Genomic DNA, 24,878 nt, shown 5'->3' with positions numbered 1-24,878 from the left:
GTATTTACAGAAACACAGCAATCTGGCTGTTTATTCTCCCTGCAAAGCAGGGAAAAAAAGACAGATAGAAAATTAAAAGTAGCTCACATTGTTATGGCACACAGTTAATCCTTTGATTGGCCCTAGATTTTAACCCGTTCCCAGCCAGTGTCATTAGTACACCATCAACATGGGGACAAGGTGCTTGGGGGGGGGGGGAGCACTCCCCCCATGTTGAGGGCATGTGACCTGGTATGGTTTACTCATCACCCCCTTTTTTGAACTGCCAGGCTGCATGCTTGGATGAGGGTCTGGTATGGATTTAGAGGGGAGGCACACCGTTTTGAAAAAACATTTGGTGTATGTGTAGCGCACTACTCCCTTGGGAGCTGCTGATTTGTTCATTTGCCTTTTTCCATCCTGCTTCCCTCCGACCTCCCTATGCAATTCCCATTTCACAGCAGACAAGTTGCTGAATTTTTATGTTGCTTTATTTGAAACTGATGGTAGGACAGGTCAATCAAGAATCTGAGATGTACTGATAAATCCCATTTTTAATGCGTGTGAGATATTAATCCATAGCCGTAGCTTTGTAGATTAAACTCCCTCTGTTAACTGTCCTTTCCTGTTTTCTGAAGTACACTTCCTATTTGGGCAGCTAAGCATCACTCTGAATAATGTCATGAAAGTTGAAACTCAAAGTCATAGGCCTCACCACCTATATCCGTGACTTGCAGTGTCCATCTTTCATCACTAACCCCAAGAAGTGTTTCCTTATTTCTGAATATCTTCACTGGGTTTGCACTCCCTTTGCACTCTCCCAACAACAGTCCATATTCTACTAACAAAAAGCTGTTTCCCAGTCTCCTTTTTCCGCTTAGTTGCTACTTCCTCCTTCGTTACTTGCTGACTTCTGCTCCAGGGAACCCGACCATGGCCTCCCCAGAGTCACCTTCGGCTATCCAGCTCCAGGATCTCTGAATTCCTAGTCACTTCAATCCTCCCGAACTACCTCCTCCTGATGGCTTCTCCATCCCTCCACTTCGCATGGCACGTTCCCCTCCCCGGCAGGGGAACGCCCTAACACACCAGCTACTCCATGCTTTCCTCATTTCTCCCTCCTCAACTCCCTAGGACATGTGACCCCCCCTTTTTATGAGAGACCACCTTCAAGACCACAGAAATTAACCATTGGTCACTTCTTTCACATGGAATTTCCTGCCACTCAGGTCTCAGCCCATCCTCTCTTGCCAGCAGAATCCACTCCCAAGCAGAGGAGGTATCCCTGAGCCCAAGTGTAGGTGGCCACACCCCCTGCTATTCTAGCAAAACACCACTAATCCTCTACCAATGTTGGTAGGGGCACTACATATGCATTGCTGGGTTTTTTTCAACATTTTTAATTGTCAACTTTTTTTTTTTTTTTTAACTTGTATTTTTATTAAGATATTGCAGGTTACAAATGTAGAAACATCAATTATACGGGGTTAACAGGAGTGTAACAAACACTGTAGATAAAATATGAAGAGCTTGCATTAGGTTCTGCAAGTGCAGAATAGATTCGGTATATTAACAATAGATGGCACGTGGCTTTTTTTTTACATTCAGCTGTCAATGGGGAACCTGCTGACAGCTGATGAGTCTTTGGCTGTGCAGGACATGGTGGCTGACTTCCCAGGGCTCTCCTTAGCAACCAGCTATTTATCCTATTTATCAAAAAATAACGTGGGTGTCCCCCCGACCCTCATGCTAATATTTGACAAATACCGCATGTGATACCACCCGCAAAACCCTGGTGGTAAATATTACATCGTTTTTTACTCTCTGGTACCCGGCTCTGAGTCATGAATTAGACTTGATTTACTGCATGCGATAATGTATGCAAATGAGTAATATTATACCCTTATCGCATTCGGTAAAGTTTAGTGAATTGACCCGTATGTCTGTTACACAACAAAAGTAAAGAGAAACTTGAACAGTATTTGGCTCAAGTAAGTAACACATTTTGGCAAAATGCTGAGTGTATTGCACACAGACAATGAAACTGAATGTACAGGCACACACAGGCGATTCTCAGAATGCATGGCATAATATTTCAAACTACTGTACCATACAACCTTGAACAAAACGGCATTGCAGAAAGGATGAACCCATTCTATATTTGAGAATGGAAGAACCATGCTATTTGATGCAGATATGTCAACCACATACGGGGGTCAATTATAATAGCATGATATCTCTAAAATCAACTACCAGGAAAATCACCTGAGAAAACTCTATATTAACTGTGGAATGGAAGGGACCTAAATTTAAACCATCTAAAAAAATTGTAAGCAAAGTCTATGTGCACACCCTCAAAAATAAAATTGTACAAAATGGGATGCTTGTGCAAAGGAAAGTTTACTTGTGGGGTACACACTGTTTTTTTTCTAAAATGTTGGTCTTTTTTTTGTTTATATTGCAAAAAAAAAAAGTAGCACGGCCCTGAATAGCAAAAATGCTCTGGTCATGAAGGGAGTAAAACCTTTTGGAGGACAAGTGGTTAATAAGTAAATGAATCCATCATTATAACTACACCAAAATAAAATAAATCATAACAAATTACATTAAATTTGATTATATAAACCTAGGGTGATTTTTTTAATTATTTAAAAATCCCATCTAATGTATATTTTAAAAATTAAATTATCACTAGAAATTAGGTGTAAAAAAAAAGTCACTGAATAAAAAAACAAGGTTATTACCTGCAAACTGTATTTCCAGGAATCTTCCAGGACAGCTACCCGAGAGAGGCCCCTCCCACCTAAGCAGGAAACACATGATCCATATTAGTTAAAAAGCCATCATATAGACAGCCCGTGAGTAGTAGAAAATTAACAAAGGCTACAACCAGTTAAAAAACATACAGATAAATACAAAAATAAACCGGGTGGGAACTAACGGTGTCCTGGAAGATTCCTGGATAGAGTTAACAGGTAATAACTTTGTTTTCCCAAATCATCTTCCAGGACAGTTACCTGAGAGGATAGGCTAGAATTACCTGCTTAGGGCGGGACTCCTGCTTGCAGAACCTTCCTACCGAAGGTTTGGTCTGCCCTGGACACAAGTTCCAGCCAATAGTGCCTTGGAAACTTGACCAAGTGGCCACTCTACAGATCTGGCTAGGGGAGGCACCTGCTTTTTCTGCCCAAGAAGCTGCCAATGTCTTCCTGTTTCTCCTCCCAGCCAATCAGGAAGCGGGACCTGAGACCCCATCCGCCGGGAGTCCTAAGACCCAATTGGCCGGGACATGGAGAAGACAGAGGGGGGAAGCCACCGCCGCAGCTGTGACCTGCATGCAGTAAGTGCAGGGCAGATGGGAAGCCTAGCAGGCCAGAGGGTGTGTGAGCGAGCTAGTGAGCTAGTATGTTTCTTTCAAATCAGACTAAAACCCTGATGTTTCTTCCAAAACAACTCATCCATGACACAAAGATCTTTTGTTAGACAGATGGTTTCTTGGCACATAAACCACATATTTTATAATATTTCCTATTTGACTTTCTAAGCTGCTTCCTTACACTCTTAAATGAGAACAGCAAACATAGTCATAAGTCATAAGTCACAGGATGGAGCAAATGGCTGTGATGCCATCACGTTTTATTCATTTTTTCCTTATGCAGTGAGAAAGCTCAACCCTCTGCTGCCTGTGAAACATTTTTATCCAGTTCCCTTTGCTGTGCACTATTTGCGGTGATGTTGCTGTGCAATTTGATTTGACTTTTTGGCTTGCAGTTTCTGAAATGCTGTGTTCTTAGTGCTGTGTGCAATTGCTGTGGAAATATAAGTGACTTTTAATAAATTTTTACATCTACACTATGGAGTTTCCCCCGTTTTGTTTTCATTGAGGGGTCTGGATGTGTGGAGGATTGAGGGAAGATAGTTGACCTTCCCTCCCACAGCTGTGGAAGTTTAACACCTGAACCCAAAGAAAGTGTCTTTTGATTATTCCATTGAAGAAAAACAGGAAAAACTTTCTGGATTACTACCCATGTGGAGATCACAGATGCCGGCAGGCGAATGCAACAAGCTTAAGATCTCTATAATTTGAGATCCTACAAATTCGGTAAGTGGGCATTTCTACTTTACCTATAGCGGGAAGATTATTTATTTGTTTGTTCCAAAGCAGAAGATTCATGATTGATCTACAATACAAGCTATCCTCATATGGACTTTATCTTTTATGACACATCACAAGGGTGTTTATTTCTGCTATTTTTTTAAAGAGGAACACGTAATTTAATTGGTGTGTTGAAAGATTATGAACGCATAGATCTATACAATTGATTTTTTTCACATAAGCACCAGTTTTAATAGGAACTTGGTAACTTTTTACTTATATTTCGCCATTTAAAAAGTTATTCATTTAACCCATTGGTATAAGTAAAAGGAAATGGAGTAAATTAGTTGCTCCTTATTTATGACATATAAACACTTTGCATAAACAAGATATTTCAGCTAGTTTGAATAATGTGTCTATTTTTTAAAAACATTTCTTCACGAGAATAGTGGTGAATCACGGAAATGTAGTTGTATACATTGTATTCAGATACATAGTTATTGGTGGCGTGCTTGTATTTGTTTGTTAAGAAGAACACACGGTGTACCCACTATTCCCTTTAGTCTGCAGTCTGTTCTGTTAAATGAGAACAGCAAACATAGTCATAAGTCACAGGAACGTGGTAAGAAGAACACACGGTGTACCCACTTGACTATTCCCTTTAGTCTGCAGTCAGTGAGTTGTTTAGTCCAGGATTCCAACACCAGAAGAATTTTCACTCTGCACTCTGATAACATTAAAACAGTACTGAAGCAATATCCCATGTTGGAGCTTCTAACCTTGATCAGCATTTTGTGCAGGACCTCTTAGACTTTACGTCCAGAAAAGTTTTGGAACACTAGCCGAGGTGATCTTACACTCACTAACACTGGAGAATCCAATATCAGGAGGTAAAAGAGACAAGGAGAGACTCTACTCTCCAGAACTAGGCTCTGCAACCAGAACCCTATCAGTGCTACCAAGTGACTGCTAGAGGCATCAACTGCCAAGTAAAGGGTACTGCCATCACCTAACATCATATAGGACTGTGTGGACCTAGTTTGGACTGGTGTTGATATTTTCACATTGGTTTAAGATGCTTCTGAGATCATTCAGTATGCATTGACATGTGCATTTGATCTGCAGTTGACCTCTTTTTGACCCGCATTCGACCTACTTTAAGAAAAAAACCTAAAGGTAAGACTGTAGTGCTCTGTTCCCTACCTAAGGGGAAGGTAAGGTAGGTAAGAGGAAAAAGCTTGTGTTTTGGGCTTAAACAGAACATTAGCCTTTAATTACCTGTGTCTGTCTCTACTCCATTAAAGATGCCTTGTTAGATGGAATATTTCATAACCCATTTTTAGTACTCAAATGAAAATTTTGCATTGATAATGCAGTACTTCATGTCAAGTGTTTTTTTATGGACCCATAGCAGACTTTCGGCTTCATTTAATACGTTTAAAATGATCAATTTTTTTAATAGTTTAATAAAAAAATAAAAACTGGCTTTAATGTTTACTTTAAAACCAAGACGTGTTGTGCTGTCCAACAATTAAAGCGGAGTTCCACTCAAAAATGGAACTTACGCTTTAAGGGAGGTCTCCAGACCTAAACCCTATTGAGCATCTGTAGGGCATCCTCAAACAGAAGGTGGAGGAGCACAAGGTCTCCAACATCCACCAGCTACATGATGTCGTCATGGAGGAGTGGAAGAGGACTCCAGTGGCAACCTGGGAAGCTCTGGTGAACTCCATGCCCAAGAGGGTTAAGGCAGTGCTGTAAAATAATGGTGGCCACACAAAATATTAACACTTTGGGTCCAATTTAGATATTTTCACTTACAGGTGTACTCATTTTAGTTGCCAGCGGTTTAGACATTAATGGCTGTGTGTTGAGTTTTTTTGAGAGGGGCAGCAAATTTACACTGTTATACAAGCTGTACACTCACTACTTTACATTGTAGCAAAGTGTCATTTCTTCAGTGTTGTCACATGAAAAGATATAATAAAATATTTACAAAATGTGAGGGGTGTACTTACTTTTGTGAGATACTGTATAATCAATCTATTAAATACAAAGCCCAACCAAAATAAAAAAACAGAAAAAGCATCACACGTTTCATAACTTACAGTCAGTAGGCTGTGTCCCTTGTGTTAAAGCCTCTTCTTTTAAATTAAACTCTCATCCATCCATTGATGGCAGTAAATAGAACTAAAGGGCTGTCATAAGCTCTCATCAAGAAAGCCAGACTATGCACACCCTTACCACACAGCTCCACCATTCATAGAAGCCATACTACAGCTACTATATCCTTGGAGGAAGATTTAATCTAAAAGAATCAGCACAAGAGACACATCCAAATCACTGTAAGTTAAGTCTCTTGTGCTGATGTTTTTGCTTTGGCTTCACCTAAGCTTTAAATGTTTGTTTTTGAGTTTGGATACAAAAATGACTTCCAATTTGCACTGAGATTTTTTACCGGTATACGAACTTTGCATCTATATTTTGATTAAATGTTTTTATATACTTTTTTTCATGAGAATAACATTTTCTATTTTTCACTTGTGGATGCTTTTTGACCATTCCTACTCTTCAGCTTATGATTCTCCCTTTTATCTCCAGGTGTTGTCACAGACATGTATCTAATGGATCCAATAACAATTATCCTCTGCATTGTTACCTGTGTTTTTCTGGCAATTTTTCTATATGGACAGAAGAAAAATGTTCATAAAAACTATCCCCCGGGACCTCCTACTTTTCCAATCATTGGAAATGTACACATTATAAGCATGGAAAAACCTTATGTAACATTTCACAAGGTAAGATCCTGTGTATACAAATGTACAGTTAAAAGAGGTCCTTCACCTAAAATAATGGAGAAGTGTGTTTCCTGTATCCAATAGTAACATATGGACATTGTCACTGGGATTGAAGTGACGGAACTGCAAGGTTTGGTGGAGATTGGCACAAGCTCTGCGGTACCGACTCAGCAATACTACACATCTGGAAGAGGTGTTTTCTCTAAACAAAGCTGTGTCTGTAGTGCAGTAGTGTAAATGGTGTAATAAGTATGGCCATGTATTACAGGGTGTGCAAGTTGTCCAGCTTACGTCTAAGTTTAGAATGCCCCCTTAATGCTGAATTCACATGACCGCGGCTTTTGCCTGCCATGCAGGCATTAGCTAGCTCTGTTTCACGATGTCCCCATCGGGAGTGTCAAGCCCTCCCCACAGCTAGTACAACTCTTCCGCCTTTCACCTGACAGCAACATTACTATATAGACAGCATCCTTTTTTAACGTGGGAATTTACGACCTCTGCTTACACACACAACACCCATCCAACAGCATAGATTGATGCATCCATATTTTTGTGAAGCTCCAAACTACAAGTAAAAAGGTCACTAAAATGCATAATTCATATCCAGAAAATGTTGCCAATGTTCTAAAGTCAGAAAAGGCACACAGTTTATTTTAAGGTTTGTTATAGCACGCATCATAACGTAAGTTATGGTAAAGCACAGGAGTGTACTTTGTAAGATTAGGCCGTGCACTATCGTTAATATTAACCTGTTCACAACCGCCCCGCACAGATTTACTGTGGCAGGGTGGCCGCTCTGTGCCAGATCACATATTAGGTACGTGATCTGACACTTCTTGTTCTGGGGTGCACATGCACGGCTCTGGCGACCCGCTCCTGCTGTGATTGGACACATCAGGAGCTATTCAGCGGGTCTAGCAGACCGAATGTCCACTGGGACCTCCCGATCGTTGACGAGAGAGGTACTGTAGAAAGGCAACCTGCCTATCTAAACAAGGCAGATCTGCTAGTAGGGGATACAGAGATCTTGTGTTTCTGCTAAGCAGGAACACGGACCTCTGTCTTCTCACACCCAAACCAACCCCCACCCAACAGTTAGAAAGCACTCCCTAGGAGCACACTTAACTCTTTGATTGCCCCTGATGTTAATCCCTTCCCTGCCAGTGTCATTAGTACAGTGATGGTGCTTTTTTTAGCACTTATCACAGTATTGGTGTCACTGGTCCTCAAAAAGTGTCACTTAGTGTCCAATTAGTCTGTCGCAATGTCACAGTCCTGCTAAGAATCGCTGATCGCCGCCATTACTAGTAAAAAAAAATGTATCCCATAATTTGTAATTTCATAACTTTTGCTCAAACAAATCAATATACTCTTTTTGGAATTTTATTTACCAAAAATATGTAGTAGAATACATATTGGCATAAATTTATGAAGAAATTAGATTTTTATTTTTTTTTAAATATTGGGTGTGTTTTATTGCAGAATGTAAAAAATATTGTGTTTTTAACCACAATTGTCAGTCTTTTTTGTTTATAGGGCAAAAAATAAAAACCACAGAGGTGATCAAATACTACAAAAAGAAAGCTCTATTTGTGGGAAAAAAAGGCATCAATTTTATTTAGGTACAGCGTTGCACGACCACGCAATTGTCAGTTAAAGTAACACAGTGCCGTATCCCAAAAATGGCCTGGTCATGAATGGGGGGTAAACCTTCCAGAGCTGGAGTGGTTAATCGCAATTCAATGCACATATATTGTACATTGTGCTGCAGTGAATGCGCTCTAAAGCACACCAAAATGCACACAGGGGAAAATTCTTAGTCCACTGTGGCATGTCAAATTTGAATTTTTTTTTTGCAAAACAGACTTATTTTTTTATTTATTGAGGTACAGTCCACCAGGCTGAATGATGCTCAATAGTTGGTGAATAGCAGAATTATATTTCCTAGTTCCTTTTGAGGACAAGTCCGTATCATGTCAGTTCAAACTCCTTAAGAACCTACTCACTTTTTACAAGAAAATAATTTCTTCCAATGTCCCCACAACTCAATTATGGTTCTCTACAGCCAACTCATTGTTCTGGAAAACTATTCATATACAGTAAATATAGAATAATACCCATAAATTCAATAAAGTGTAAACTGGCTGGTTAACAAACACCAACTGAATGATAGAATCCCACGTGTGATGCAATGTTCTGTTTCCCATTATATATTGCTTCGATTAATTGGATAGCAAAATGTAATATGTATAATGACTTCAATCTTCTCAAAGTATTTCCATTTCTATTTATGTGTTGGTTGTTATATAGAATAGGACACCTGTACTTTTTCTTTTTTTAGAAATGTTTTAATAGTTTTTTTTTCTGAACTTTAAAAACATTTTATATATATATATATATATATATATATATATATATATATATATATATTTATATATTGTACATTTGTTAAAGATCACCTAGAACTGCCATTTCATCTGATAAATCACCCACTGGCTTCTCATAGGTTGAACTATTTAATTTTTTTCTTCTTAATAATGCAGCTTGCTGAGAAATATGGCTCGGTGTACAGTCTACAGATAGGGACACAGAAGATGGTTGTGCTCAGCGGGTACGAGACGGTAAAAGATGCTCTGGTCAACCATGCTGAGGCATTTTCTGGGAGAGCCCATTTGCCAGTTTTTCTAGACATTGCCAAGGAATATGGTAACTATTTTTGTATATATTTTGTTATTGTATGGCTGAAATATATACAGAAAAATAGAGTATACTATCCTTTTTTCATCCAGGGTGCCGTGGCAGTCTGGAGTGTCCTCTGTATTCTTCAGGGATGCCTCGCCAAAATTGGCGCAAAATGCCCAAAAGCATCTATATGTTCTTATGATATTTTTATTCATATTTCTACAATAAAAGAAATTTTTTAAGAATTTTGCTTCTGTTCTTACCTCAGTGACAACTTCACACCTTAAAAAGTCCTACCTTTTCTGTTGGAGGGAGTCTCCCCTCCCATTCATTCCTTTTTTCTACTAGTGTATAATACAGGATGTGGATGTGATGTTTGTCCCTGGAACTGGTTAACTATAATTGAGATATGCCCAAAAGTATGGATGAGCCCGATGTGTGAGTTGAACGTAAGTTTGACTCGAACACCGGGTGTTTTGGCTGTTTGCCGAGTTTAAACCATTATGGGATGTCCGCGGGAGATGTGGGTGCCCACGGAATGCCCCATAATGAACAGTGTGACCGTCAATGCGCTGAGAGATTGCGCATTGATGGCTGCTGATTGGCCAAAGCATGCACCTAACCTGCATGCTTTGGCCAGTCACAGCGCTCTCTGCAGAGGTGCCTTTGGCCAATCATGGCTCAGGGGCCGGAGTCCACGCCCCACACTATGTTAGGCTGCTTACATAGCAGCCGTACATAATTTTATGAATGAGAACAGCAAAATGACATTTGTAAAAGGAAAAAAATGTCATTTAAAACTGCTCGCAGCTGCAATGTATTGCCAGATCCTGGCAATATAGATAAAATTCATAAAATCCTTGAAAAATTTTTTTTAAAAATGGCATGGGGGTCCCCCCTAAAATCCATGCCAGGCTCTTCAGGTCTGGTATGGATATTAAGGGGAACCTCGTGCCAAAATGTAAAAAAAATAGCGTGGGGGTCCCCCCCAAAATTCATACCAGGCCCTTCAGGTCTGGTATGGATATTAAGTGGAACCTCGTGCCAAAATGTAAAAAAAATGGCGTGGGGGTCCCCCCCAAAATCCATACCAGGCCCTTCAGGTCTGGTATGGATTTTAAAGGGGAACCCTGCACCAAGATGAAAAAAAAATGGCGTGGGGCTCCCCCAAAATCCATACCAGACCCTTATCCAAGCACATAACCTGGCAGGCTGCAGGAAAAGGGGGGCGAGAGAGTGCCCCCTTCCTGAACCATACCAGGCCACGTGTCCTCAACATGGGGAGCTTGTTTTGGGTCCCCCCCAAAACACCTTGTCCCCATGTCGATGGGGACAAGGGCACCTTCCCTACAACCCTTGCCTGGTGGTTGTGGAGGTCTGTGGGTGGGGGGCTTATTGGAATCTGGAAGCCCCCTTTAAAAAGGGGACCCCCAGATCCCGCCCCCCCTATGTGAATGGGTAGGTGTACCCCTACCCATTCACCAAAGAAGTGTCAAAAAAGTAAAAATGACAGGAGAAAGTTTGGGACAATTCCTTTATTAAAAAAAAATTAAAAATGTCCCATCATGTCTATCCATCTTCGATCACAGTGCAGATGGACCGAGGAAAAACAAAAAAAAATGGAAAAACTCCACCTCGATGGGAATCTTCCACCGACTGCAGGCTTTTTGCATTGACAGCTGTTAAATAGCTGAGGGCGGAGCCACCCAGTGATGTAAACGGCTGACCCCGCCCCCTCTGACATTATGTAATGTCACATAACATCAGAAGGGGCAGGGGTCACCCACTTACATCACCGGGGGGCCCTGCCCTCAGCTATATAAGAGTTGTCAGTGCAAAAAGGCTGCAGTCATAGGATGCCTCCCATTGAGGCGGAGTTTTTCTTTTTTTTTTTTCTCGGGTTGTCGGATGGTGTAATCGAAGATGAATGGACATTGCAGGACATTTTTTTTAAAATAAAGTAATTGTCCCAAACTATCTCCTGTCATTTTTACTTTCTTGACACTTTTTTGGTGAATGAGTAGGGGTACAATGTACCCGATACCCATTCACATAGGGCGCAGGATCTGGGGGTCGCCTTGTTAAAGGGGGCTTCCAGATTCCGGTAAGCCACCCACCTGCAGACCCCCACAACCACCGGGCAAGGGTTGTGGGGATGAGGCCCTTGTCCCCATCAACATGGGGACAAGGTGTTTTGTTGAGGGCATGTGGCCTGGTACGGTTCAGGAGGGGGGCTCTCTCTCATCCCCCCCTTTTCCTGTGGCCTATCAGGTTCCGTGCTTGGATAAGGGTCTGGTATGGATTTTGGGGGGACCCCATACTGTTTTTTTTTTCATTTTGGCTCGGGGTTCCCCTTAAAATCCATACCAGACCTGCAGGGCCTGGTATTGATTTTTGGGGGACCCCAAGCAATTTTTTTTTTTTTGGTGTGGGGTTCCCCTTAATATTTATACCAGACCCAAAGGGCCTGGTAATGGATGCTGTTTTTTTTTCAATGATTTTCATCTATATTGCCGGGATTCGACAATACATTGCAGTCACGAGCAGTTTTAAATGAAATTTTTTCCTTTAGAAATGTCATTTTGTGGTACTGTTATAAACACAGGAAAGATGAGCTACTTTACAGGCAGACTAAGGACACCCCCCAGGCACGATATTTAAAGGAATATTTCATTTTTATTGTTTCACTTTGAGCATTATTAAAATCACTGCTTCTGAAAAAAATGTCCATTTTTAAAACTTATTTTGCATTGATACATGTCCCCTGGGGCAGGACCCGGGTCCCCAAACACTATTTATGGCAATAACATGCATATAAGCCTTTAAAATAAGCACTTTTCATGTTCTTGTCCCATAGACTTTAATGCTGTTCGCGTGTTGGCACACATTTGTTGCCTGTTCGCAAGTTCTGGTGCGAATCAAACCAGGGGGTGTTTGGCTCATCCCTACCCAAAATTTGTCAATGAACCAGTGAGTGGAACAAGCCTGCCTTTTGTTACACAAAGCTATAGGTTTTTATTGTGCAGTATGGTGCAACTTGGGCACTGTGCAGGCTAGCCACTAGCACCCTAACAGTTTTCGTTTACAAATGTGGAGAAATAAATTATCTCTAATATTAGGGGGGCCACGTGTGTACATTCTGCTGCTTTGTGCATCATTTTAAAGGGTGCCTTGAATGAAAAAAAAGGTTGAGAAACTCTGGTATATAGTACTGCAAATGAAATAGTTAAACATGCAGGACTTCACAAAAAAAAATCTCAAATAATATAATAAACCATCTACCCTATGATGCATATTTTATTGCAATTTGATGCTTTTTAACATACAGTGCATCTGAAAAGTATTCACAGCGCTTCACTTTTTCCACATTTTGTTATGTTACAGCCTTATTCCAAAATGGATTAAATTAATTATTTTTCTCAAAATTCTACAAACAAAACCCCATAATGACAATATGAAAAAAGTTTGTTTGAAATCTTTGCAAATGTGTTAACGATAAAAAAAACAAAAAAAATCAAATGTACATAAATATTCACATTTTACAAGTAAAAAGGCGCAATAATAAGATACCTCAATATAATGTTCCTAATAGTCCAAAGGGCAGGGATAAATATATATAAAAAAAAATAAATAAATAAATATATATATATACTATATAATATATAATATATATAATATATATATATATATATATATATATATATATATATATATATATATATATATATATAGAGAGAGATGAGTCTGTCAGGTACAGATACATCTCTGAGCTGAAGAGAAGGGGGAGGACTACAGGTCACAGCGAGTCCATAGATTGCTGGCACCACATCAGATGCAACCAGGATAGGGTGGGATGGCTGAGCACAGCAAATTCTCCTTCAGCTGTCCAGATGGCACATCGAGATTGGATAGGGCCAATGAAGAGACTGTCAAGCCAGATGTGTGTTTCGGGTTTAGTTGTATGGGAAAGTCTGACGCCAGAGCCTGTCGCTGGCCATGCTATGGTGTCCACAAGGCTTGTCCAGCGTCTGCAGTATGGTAACGACACAGCCGTGTGATTGGAGCCAAAACGAGGCTTGGGAAGCAAGCACAGCGTGGCACCGGGCTGTGACGTCACAGCTGTGCGATGCGTTGTGTTTGCTTCCCAAGCCATCCCACCCTATCCTTGTTGGATCTGATGTGGTGCCAGCAATCTATGGACTCGCTGTGACCTGTAGTCCTCCCCCTTGTCTTCAGCCAGAGATGTATCTGAACTCAACCCTACAGTTTTCCATGTGAGTGGATATATGTTTTCTTATTAAATGTTTTTTGATATATACTCAGAGGCGCCCCTCTCCTTGTTTTTCACATAAATATTCACAGCCTGTGCTCAATACTTTGTTGAAGCTCCTTTGGCACCAATTACAGCCTCAGGTCTTTTTAGGTATTATGCTACAAGCTTAGCACACCTATTTTTGGGAAGTTTCTCTCATTCTTCTTTGCAAGACCTCTAATGCTCCATCAGGTTGGATGGAGTGCGTCGGTGCACAGCCATTTTCAGATCTCTCCAGAGATGTTCAATCGGGTTCAAGTCTGGGCTCTGGCTGGGCCACTCAAGAACATTCTCAGAGTTGTCCTGTAGCCAATACTTTGTTATCTTGTCTATGTGCTTAGGGTCATTATCCTGTTGGAAGATGAACCTTCTCTCCAGTCTGAGATCCAGAGCGCTCTGGAGCAGGTTTTCATCAAGGATGTCTCTGTACATTGCTGCATTCATCTTTCCCTCGATCCTGACTAGTCTGCCAGTTCCTGCTACTGAAAAACATCCCCACAGCATGATGCTGCCCCCACCATGCTTCACTGTAGGGATGGTATTGGCCAGATGATGAGCAGTGCCTGGTTTTCTTCAGACATCACGCTCGCCATTCAGGCCAATCTTTGTTTTATCAGACCAGTGAATTTTGTTTCTCACAATCTGAGAGTCCTTCAGGTGCCTTTTGGCAAACTCCAGGCGGGCTGTCATGTGCCTTTTACTGAGGAGTGGCTTCCCTCTGGCCACTCTACCATACAGGCCTGATTGGTGGAGTTCTGCAGAGATGCTTGTTCTTCTGGAAGATTCTCCTCTCTCCACAGAGAAACACTGGAGCTCTGTCAGAGTGACCATCGGGTTCTTGGTCACCTTCCTAAGGCCCTTCTCTCCTGATCGCTCAGTTTGGCCAGGCGGCCCACTCTAGGAAGAGTTTTAGTGGTTCCAAACATCTTGCATTATGGATGATGGAGGCTAATGTGCTCATTGGGACCTTCAATGATGCAGTACATTTTCTGTACCCTTCCCCAGATCTGTGCCTCGATACAATCCTGTCTCGGAGGTCTGCAGACAATTCCTTGAACTTCATGGCTTGGTTTGTGCTCTGACATGCACTGTTAACTGTGTGACCTTATATAGACTGGTGTGTGCTCTTCCAAATCATGTCCAATCAACTGAATTTACCACAGGTGGACTCCAATCAAGTTGTGAAAATATCTCAAGGATGATCAGTGGAAACAAGATGCTCAATTTTGAGTGTCATTGCAAAGACTGTGAATTTCTATGTACATGTGATTTTTTTCGTTTTTTATTTTTAATAAATTTACAAAGATTTCAAACAAACTTCTTTTACATTGTCATTATGGGTTATTAATTGTTGAATTTTGAGGAAAATTATGCATTTAATTAATTTTGGCATAAGGCTGTAACATAACAAAATGTGGAAAAAGTGAAGCACTGTGAATACTTTCCAGAGGCACATATACCAACATTTCTATACTGTGTCCCTTACCAATTGAGCTCTGAAAGATTTTACCCCCTTCATGACCTGGCCATTTTTGCTATTCGGCAGTGCACTACTTTAACTGGCAATTGTACAGTCATGCAACACTGTACCCAAACGAAAGTGTGACAGTGCTGATAGCTGAAAATTGGCCTGGGCAGGAAGGGGATGGAAGTGTCTGGTATTGAAGTGCAGGCAAAATAAAATGCAGAAAGATCAGCACAAGGGACATAACATACAGTCAGCAGGATATATACCTTCTGCTGGTGCCCCTTCTTTTAGTTGAGATCCTCCTCTGTCCATGGCCCCTACCCTGCCCGCCATAATTTTACAGTGTAATAGGAGTTAATACAACTAAGGGGCTGTCACAGGATCTCATCAAGAGAGAGACTATGCTTGCTCTTTCCACCCAGCTTTTCTAAGAAGAGGCATCAGCACAAGGGACATAACCTACTGACTCTAATTAATGTCCACTGTGCTGATTTTTTTTGTTTATTAATTAGGCTGCACTTAGGTTTTAAGGCATCTCCCAGGCATTTTTAATATAATTGTGTATGTTTAATGTTTTATTCTGAACATGATTAAAATCGCTCACAAAATTAAATATAAAAAAAAAAGCATTGGTACAAGTGCCCCTGGCAGTAGGGTAGGTCCTAACATCAGCATCTAATACAGGTTTAATATCACTTTAAGCAGATTGTTTGATGAATTGGTTGCAGAGTTTCTTACCTGAAGATTATGGAGCACCTATTTTTCAAACATAATAAAAGAAAGATTTTAGGTTTACAAACACTTTATTCTAATAGGTTGTGTATGTTATTTTATTTTTTGTTTTAGGTATTGTATTTTCTAATGGTAATAACTGGAAAGTCATGAAACGATTCGCTCTGTCTACGTTGCGAGATTTGGGGATGGGGAAGAAAACAATAGAAGATAAGATCTCGGAAGAGTGCAAAAATTTGGTAAAAATCTTTAAAGCTTACAAAGGTCAGTAATGAGTTCTGATTTTGTTGCTACAGATTTATAGGTTTTCAGTGTCGTACAATGTCACACTGTCCAATCATGGAATCTGATTGGCTGTTTGCCTTTAAAATGTTGCCACTGTGGGTACTGCCTTATATACCATACAAGGCAGCTCTTATTTCCCTGTGATGTTACAGTTACAATACAATAAAATACAAGAGGGTTAAGAAGGCCCTGCTTATAAGAGCTTACAATTTAATTCAAATGACTGTGTAAAGAAAGTAAAGTACCAAACCTGCTACTCTTCTTTTTTTTTTTTTTTTGCTACTTAGTACTAAAACATAGAGAAAATAGCACAGATGCTGTGGGGCGACAGCCTTGTCTTCTGCTGCCACCTAGAGAGAGCTGTTTAAATCAAAACCTCATGGTTTGGTATATTATTTGCAGTCCTATACATGGCCACAATGCAGTACACTATGGAGCAGACCCATTACAACTTAAGGAAAAGAAGCAGAAGAGCCGAGTCACCCATAGCACCCAATCCAATTTTTTGTTTCATTTCTATTAGTTCATATGTGCAAAAGATCTAATTTTTAGCTCTTTTCTCCTGGTTAAATGTATTAGCAGCAGGTTGAGCCATGGTTCTACCACCCTCCAACTTCCCACCTTAACTAGGGTATGCAGTCACTCAGCACTATGCACATAATGAGGCAAAAATTAAATGGCATCCGACTTTCAGGAAGTGATACTGCCACAGATCGCGACTCATTCAAGTGGATGTGGTTGTGCTGCAATGCGCACAGTTGCAGCACAGTAGGTCATTATTTTGAGGGTTACATAGTTAGATAGTTAGTCTGGCTGAAAAAAGGCTGACACAAGTCCATCTAGTTAAACCAATAGAGAAAAAAAACAAAACATTATATATATATATATATATATATATATATATATATTAGGGCTGCGAAAATTAACGATTAATTCCTCGATCAATCGTTAATTTTTTTGATCCACCAAAATTCTTTTGATCGATACTCACCTCTCCGCCAGCTTCCGGGTCTTCAGGGAGTTCCATCGGTGATCCGGTGATGTCACAGACATCGACGTCACCGGACTCCTCCCCCCTTCCCCAATCATTGACGGTGCCAACACTGGACAATGTTAAAGTAATGGAATACAGCAGGCGCCTGACCAATCCAATCATGGCCTGAAAGGCTTCGACCGAGTGGGCGTGTCCGTGAATTGCAGAAGTGTGGCTGTGAGTCGGTTTTGTGATTGGCCGGACACGTCCCATGCTATTGATACGGGACCCTTGCTGGGAATAAACAAGCATTGGAAGGCATTATGAAGGTGAGTGTGTTGTCTGTACTGGACAGGTCAATTGTGGAGGAGGAATCGTGGTGATTTAAAGTATATATACAGCTTGAATCTATATTTTAGTTTTAGATTAGGTCATGCAGAGAGAAAACACCTCTCGGTTTAGGCTTTGCCTTGTGAATCCCAGTGTGGAGCTTTCATTTCACTTTCTGTCCCAGAGACACAACGGGAAGTGAAATGGCATTCCCATTTTAGATGGTTGTCAACAGGACTGGTATACCCATTGGAGGCATTACCGAGATAGCAAGCAATTGAGCTGCAAGTAGGAAAATGTCTTGTTAAAGTGGAGGTCCACCCTAAAAACAATGCAATGCAAGGAGATCAGCTAAAAGTAGTTGGATCTGTATGTGCATTATAATTAATCAAATTAGTCAATTAATAGAATAAAAAAAACTGGATTAATCGAACACGAAAATTTTAATCAGTAACAGCCCTAATATATATACACACAAATACAATCCTATATATACGGTACACAATCCTATACCCATAGTTGATCCATAGGAAGGCAAAAGAAAAACAATAAAGCATGATTCAATTTGCTCCAGCAGGGGAAAAAAATCCATCCTGATACCCCGAGAGGCAATCAAATATCCCCTGGATCAACTTTACCTAAAAATGTTGGTATCCAGTTATATTATGTGTATCTAGGAAATAATCCAGGCCTTTCTTAAAACAATCTATTGAGCTGGCCAGGACCAGCTCTTGAGGGAGTCTATTCCACATTTTCTCTGCTTTTACTGTGAAGAGCGCCCCCTTGTCCTCTGTGATGTTCTTAAAGTGAATAACTCAACACTCAAATAAAACAGGAATGTAAAACTTTGAAAACCTTTGATGCAACTGGAACATTTTTAGCGTAATTAAAATGGAAGTTCAGTTGGACCTTAGAGCCATAGAAACAGAAAAGTGGCAGCAGAAAAAAGACAGAGTAGTCCATTGAGTCTGCCCATTTTCTTTGTTTTATTTTATCGTTAACATTTTTAGATGTATGTTTGTCCCAAGCGTGTTTGAAGCCATCTACTGTTGACTGTCCCACTATCTCTGCTGGACGTTTATTCCAAGCATTACCTATCCTTTCAGTAAAATAATACTTTCTAAAATTAGTTTTGAACTTTCCTCCAGTTAGTTTGAGGTCATGTCTACGTGTTCTTGATTTCAGCCCTCCTGAACCTTATTCACCACCTTGATGTATTTAAAAGTTTCCATCATGTCTCCCCTTTCCCTTCTTTCCTCCAGATTGTACATAATAAGTTCCTGAGGTCACTCTCGATGTGTTTTATCCTTCAGATAAGGATACCTGGATACCGATTTTTGTTACCTGTCTCTGGACTCATTCTATCTTATCAATATCTTTTGTGTAAGTGAGTAGGCAAAGGCCATGAATTCAGATGTTGCAGGCAATCCACTTGTTAGTAATATTTTTTCCAGATTGGATGAGCAGGATCACCGCATGGATCAGTTTGCCATAGCGTTACTGACTCTCCCGAATAGCACTGCTCACCTGGAAACTCCCACTATGGCTGCTCCGGTACAACCTGTATTTCAGGCCGTCCCTGCTGCTGCTCCAGTCACGGTGCTGTCACTTGCCTCAAATATTACCTGTATAAGATGTATGTCTGGTTCCGCTCCGCTTCCCAGCGATTGAAGGGAGATCCAGTTCAATGTAGAGGGTTTCTCAACCAGGTTGAGATTTACTTTGAGATGCTGCCCCAGGTTGCCACAATGCAGAGAGAAATGTTTTCAGAAAGTGGCTAAGGTCTTGTGCATCCCTTCACTCTCTGCCATGCTGGAGGAGTACCGCAAATTTTGTGATGTTTTTGATAAAGGTCAAGCTGGTAATTTACCTCCGCACCGGTCGTATGATTGCGCAATTGACCTTCAACCTGGTGCAATACCTCCTCGTGGTCAGGTCTACCCTTTGTCTGTCTTGGAGGACAAAGCCATGGAGGAGTATGTGGCCAATGCACTTTCTCAAGGATTTATCCATAGATTCTCATCTTCTGCTGGTGCTGGTTTCTTCTTTGTGAAAAAGAAGAATGGTGAACTGAGACTTTGTATTGTTTATAGGGGTCTCAATCGCTTCAGGATTAAGAACGCATATCCGATTCCTTTGATTAAGGAGTTATTTGACCGCCTGATTGATTTGTGAGGGGCATATAATCTCATGGGGATCAAGGAGGGCAACAAATGGAAAACTGCGTTTAATACCAGAACAGGCCATTATGAATACCTCGTTATGCCGTTTGGTCTTTGCAACGCTCTGGCAGTTTTCCAGGAATTTATCAACAATGTCCTCAGAGATTTGTTGCAGCTATGTGTGGGGGTTTATCTCGACGATATTCCCATATTTTCCAAGTCCCTAGAGAGCCATCACACAGATGTCTGCCAAGTGCTACAGAGGTTGAGAGGTGATAACCTGTATTGCAAATTGGAGAAGTGCGAGTTTCATTGTGAACAGGTTTAATTCCTGGGTTATGTCATTTCCACTGCTGGTTTTCGATGGACTTATAGAAACTTGCGACAGTACAACAGTGGCCCCGTACCATGGATTTATGACCATTGCAGCGTTTTCTTGGCTTTGCCAATTATTATTGGAAGTTTATTCATAACTTCTCGTCTCTGGTCAAGCCCCTGACTGATATGACCAGAAAGGACGGTAACCCACAGAATGGGTCTCCAGATTCCATTAATGCCTTTGAGAGTCTCAAGGCTGCCTTTGCTTCTGCTCCTGTGTTGTGTCATGGCCGGGATACATAAAAATGTTCATAATTCATGAAACACTCAGCCAAGGAGTCGTCATTCCAGGAGAGCGTCCTCCCCCTCCCCCCCAACAGAAAAGGTTGATTAAATTATCCTCTCCAGTGGAAGGTTGAAGTCAATATACAAACATTATGTTGAAGCAGAGTAACCTGAAAAATGGTGCCACTTAACACGAAACCAACTGACAATGATCAAACTAGTGTTTTGAGATCCAGATAGCAGAGCCTTTGATTAAAGAAAAGCCAGAGTAAATAACCCCATTGTGAAGGTTTTTTCGGTGTGTGGGGGTCCCACACGCCAACATACACCCTTTGAACAAACACAAATTTGGTGATAAGCAACCACTCCCCATCTCGCTGGACATTGCTGCAAGGACAGATCAAATATACATTCTTTCCTTTAAACAGTGGTGAGATACTGACCATATAATTATTGATAATATTTTTCTCTTCCCAAAATCATAGGAATTGTGTCTTACTGTTTACATTTTGTCTTATCCAATACTGTGTGAAGGTTAGTTTAGTATTTAATAATTGTCCCACATTATTGGCCTTGTGTGTTGAAGCCGTTTGTGGGTGAAATCAAAATCAACCTGTATTACAACAAATTTGGCTACTGTGGTCCCAGGGAAATTATTTATTTTGTAGAAATCCAAACGAAGAGACCCAAATGTTGCCAACATCCCAATTTAAACAATATTATATATGGAGTACCCCCCAGGGAAATAATAAGGCACTTTAGAGGCAACTGATCAAAATGTTTTTAGACAAAAGTATAGAAATATATTAATATAAAATATGCGGTGCAAACAACACCAACAGCATTTGCATATAAGCCAAAGACAAAATCATATATCAAATATAAAAATGCAGATACTTCAATGTTAAGCCCAACGCATTTCTGGACCTATGTAGAGTCCTTTCTTCAGGAGCATTTCATACAAGGTAATACTGCTACATTGATATTCTATAATGAGACAAAATCACACATCAGAATCAGAATCGAGGTCAGAGAAATGAGCATTGTCAAGTCAAGTAAAGACAAACATACCAGTCAAGTGGAAAGATTGCAACACAAACGGCCACTCAGAATGTAGCCGAGGATGGAAGCAAGCTCGGCTGCTGCAGAGAGGTCTGTGTGGGTATAGGGCCATGTTGGTACTCAAAAGAAAAATGAGGAAACATATGATGAATCAATGGGTGGACAAACTGCTATTGCCCCCACAGCAAAGACCCAAACAGTACTACTGTAAGATGATGGTGTCGACCAGTGCCCAGAGGGAGAACAGAAACCCTAAGAAAGAGCAAATATATTTCATAAATGCATTAATTGTAAATATATAGCCGTATAAAAAACACAAAAGCAGTATTGACATGAAAAAAAACAAAAAACGTTTGGCGCTGGATATTTGGCATAGAAATCAAAAGCCCCATGTATATTTGATTTAAAGCAATGATTAATGAGTATAGATGGTATTCATAGTGGTCAAAGGTCATAAAAATTTGGCTACTGTGGTCCCAGGGAAATCATTTATCACCCTATTCAATCTGATAGCTCTGTTAAATGAATCTTTCCTTCAAATTGATAATATCTTTCTGTTGACTCCGCTAGATATACTTTGTATTTCTTCCAACCAGAGAAATTTAGAGGATTGTCTTCCCGAGCGACAAGAGATATTATGTTTTTGAACTTAAGGCGCAATTACCGCAATTTTTATCTAACATAGTCATTTGTGCTACCCTGGGGTTATTTGCCAAATATTAAGGAAAATAGTTTTATTGCCGCATTGATGTCTTTGGTAGGGTGTTTGAAATATTAATCACCAGAAATCCAGGTTCTGCATGAAATTGTATAATTATACTTGTAAATTAATGAAAGTTATTTACTTATTAAGCTTATTGAGAGATATTTATACGTTGGTAAGAATTCCCCATAGATTAAAGAACTCAGGAAATTATTGTGATATGTTACTGATTGTCTGAACAAAGTTCACAATTTTACCGTAAGGTTGGAGGCACTGAGCAAAACACTGAGATTCTAATAATTCAAATTCCCCATATGTATTACTAAGATTCTATACCACACTCACAACAGTTGGTACATCCTGATCCTATGGTACCTTTCATCCTTGAGGTTGATGCATCTGAGACTGGAGTTGGTTCCCTGTTGTCTCAACATCCTACCTCTGAGAGCGCTATGCATCCTTGTGGCTACTTGTCCAAGAAATTATCTCCTGCGTAATGCAATTATGAGATTGGGGACAGAGAGTTGTTAGTGATCATTTTAGGCCTTAAAGAATGGAGGCATCTCCTTGAAGGTACTACTGTGCCGGTTCTTATTTTGACTGACCATAAGAACCTCACATTCTTGTTTGAGGCTAAATGCCTCTCTCCCAGAAGGGATGGGCTCTTTTCTTGTCACGTTTCAATGACATAGTCTCATTTTTACCTGGCAATAAGAATGTAAGGTCTGATGCTTTGTCACAACAGTTTTCCTTCATTTCCAAGATGGAGTCGGTTCCTGTTCCTGTGATTCCTCCCGATCGTATTCTCGCTACAGTTTGCACCAGTCTCACTTCTCCTTTGGGTGACAAAATTCTTGCCGCTCACATCCATTCTCCTCCTGAGAAACTTTGTGACAGCTGCTTTGTCCCTCAGAGTCTCCGTACTGCCATGCGCCAGACTTACCATTCTCCCAAGGTTGCTGGCCACCAAGGGAAGAATCAACTCTTTTGGGCCATTTCCCAACAATTCTGCTGGCCTAGTCTATGTGCTGATGTAGCCGCCTTCGTAGCTGCTTGTTCCGTGTGTGCTCAGAGTAAGACACCACGATACCTTCCAGTGGGCCTCCTACAACCCATATCCAATGGAGAGAAGCCTTGGACCCATCTGACAATGGATTTCATTGTGGAGTTACCCAATTCTCAGGGCAACACAGTAATCCTTATGGTGGTTGACCGGTTCTCTAAAATGTCTCATTGTATTCCACTTAAGAAGTTGCCCACATCTAAAGAACTGGCTTCCATTTTTGCTCGGGACATCATTTGCTTACATGGGCTACCAAAGGTGATCGTCTCAGACAGGAGTAGCCGGTTTTTGTCCAGGTTCTGGAGAGCCCTTTGTGCACAGTTGGGATTTTAGCTTTCTTTCTCCTCTGCGTATCACCCGCAGTTCAATGGGGCCGCAGAAAGAGCCAACCATGCCTTGGAACAGTTTTTACGTTGCTACATTTCTGACCACCATAACAACTGGTCAGTTCTCTTACCTTGGGCAGAGTTTGCTCACAATAGTGCGGTCAATACTGCTTCCCAGTTGTCTCCATTCATGTCGAATTATGGTTTCCAATCTTTCTTGTAGCCTGACTCATTTGTTCCTCATCACATTTCTGCATTGAAGGAACATCTCCATGGTCTTCGTTCCACTTGAGTACAGGTCCAAGAGTCCTTGCAACATGCCAATGATAGGTACAGACTCCGTTCTGACCACAGACGCTTACCTGTGCCTTCCTACTAAGTTGGGGACAGGGTCTGGCTGTCATCTCGCAACCTCCGACTTCATGTTCCCTCATTAAAACTGGCACCATGGTTTATTGGGCCTTTTCTTATTCTCTGTAGAATCAACCCAGTGGCTTACGCTTTAGACCTTCCTTCTAATATGCATATTTCAATTGTATTTCATGTCTCCTTATTAAAACCTTTGGTATGCAACCGTTTCACCACTTCAGTACCACGTCCTCACCCAGTTTAGGTTGGGAACCATGAGGAATATAGATGTTTTCCCTTCAAACCTGGTGGTCCTCCAAGGGGAAGAGGTCCTTGAGGAGGGGGTACTGTCAGGCCTGGCCTCAGCCCTTCCTTCTCAGAGCTCTGTGCTCAGCTGTCGGCTAATTGTCAAAGACTCTTCCTTCCACAGTGACTCACCTGGTCTTCATTTTCTGATCGTCAGCTGGAGCTGCTGGTTATATAAACTCCTTGGATCAGATCTTCAGTGCCTTTGCCTTGGTCAACATATCCAAACTCTGCTGTGTTTTCCTGTGAAAGACTTTTGCTTGGCTGACCTCTGGTTCCTGATCCTGTTTGCTGCACCCGACTTCGCTGATCTCTGGACTCTTGTTTTTCTGGCTTGTTCTGACTTCCCCTCCTGGTTACCGCACTCTGGCTATGTTTTGACTATGTTTGCTCTGTTTATACCATTTTTATCATTTTAATAAATAGTGCGAGGTCCAGAAAGTTGTGTATGTTTAGGTGATCAATGATCCTTCTTTTCAGGAGTGATTCCAATAACTTAACTACAACTGATGTTAAACTCACCAGCCTGTAATTGCCAGCTTCTACCTTGCTGCCCTTTTTGTGGATAGGTACAATATTAGTCATGGGGAACTTCACCTGTCCGAAGAGATTGATTAAAAAGATCAATTAATGGTCCCACCACCATATCT

At 40.9% G+C, this 24,878-nt stretch overlaps 1 protein-coding gene across 6 annotated transcripts in view; it reads left to right on the top strand.

Annotated features, from left to right (window-relative positions):
- LOC141139169 (cytochrome P450 2K4-like) overlaps nt 1-24,878 on the top strand; it is a 112,765-nt gene that overhangs the window by 19,380 nt on the left and 68,507 nt on the right. For 2 of the 6 annotated variants that reach the window (XM_073625067.1, XM_073625066.1), the window contains 4 exons: nt 3,840-4,081; nt 6,677-6,873; nt 9,417-9,579; nt 16,182-16,331. In XM_073625067.1, coding sequence (XP_073481168.1) covers nt 6,691-6,873; nt 9,417-9,579; nt 16,182-16,331 — 496 coding nt within the window. In that variant the 5' untranslated portion in view covers nt 3,840-4,081; nt 6,677-6,690. Of the gene's footprint in view, nt 1-3,638; nt 4,082-4,744; nt 5,252-6,676; nt 6,874-9,416; nt 9,580-16,181; nt 16,332-24,878 lie in introns of those variants that run through there. The other 4 variants (XM_073625068.1, XM_073625065.1, XM_073625070.1 and 1 more) reach the window with 4 other exon arrangements.

The sequence above is a fragment of the Aquarana catesbeiana genome, linkage group LG04 (assembly GCF_042186555.1).
Source record: "Aquarana catesbeiana isolate 2022-GZ linkage group LG04, ASM4218655v1, whole genome shotgun sequence".
In the NCBI taxonomy this organism is placed as follows: Eukaryota; Metazoa; Chordata; class Amphibia; order Anura; family Ranidae; genus Aquarana; species Aquarana catesbeiana.
Note: the sequence above shows the minus strand (reverse complement) of the source record. Positions and strands in the feature narration are given on the sequence as shown.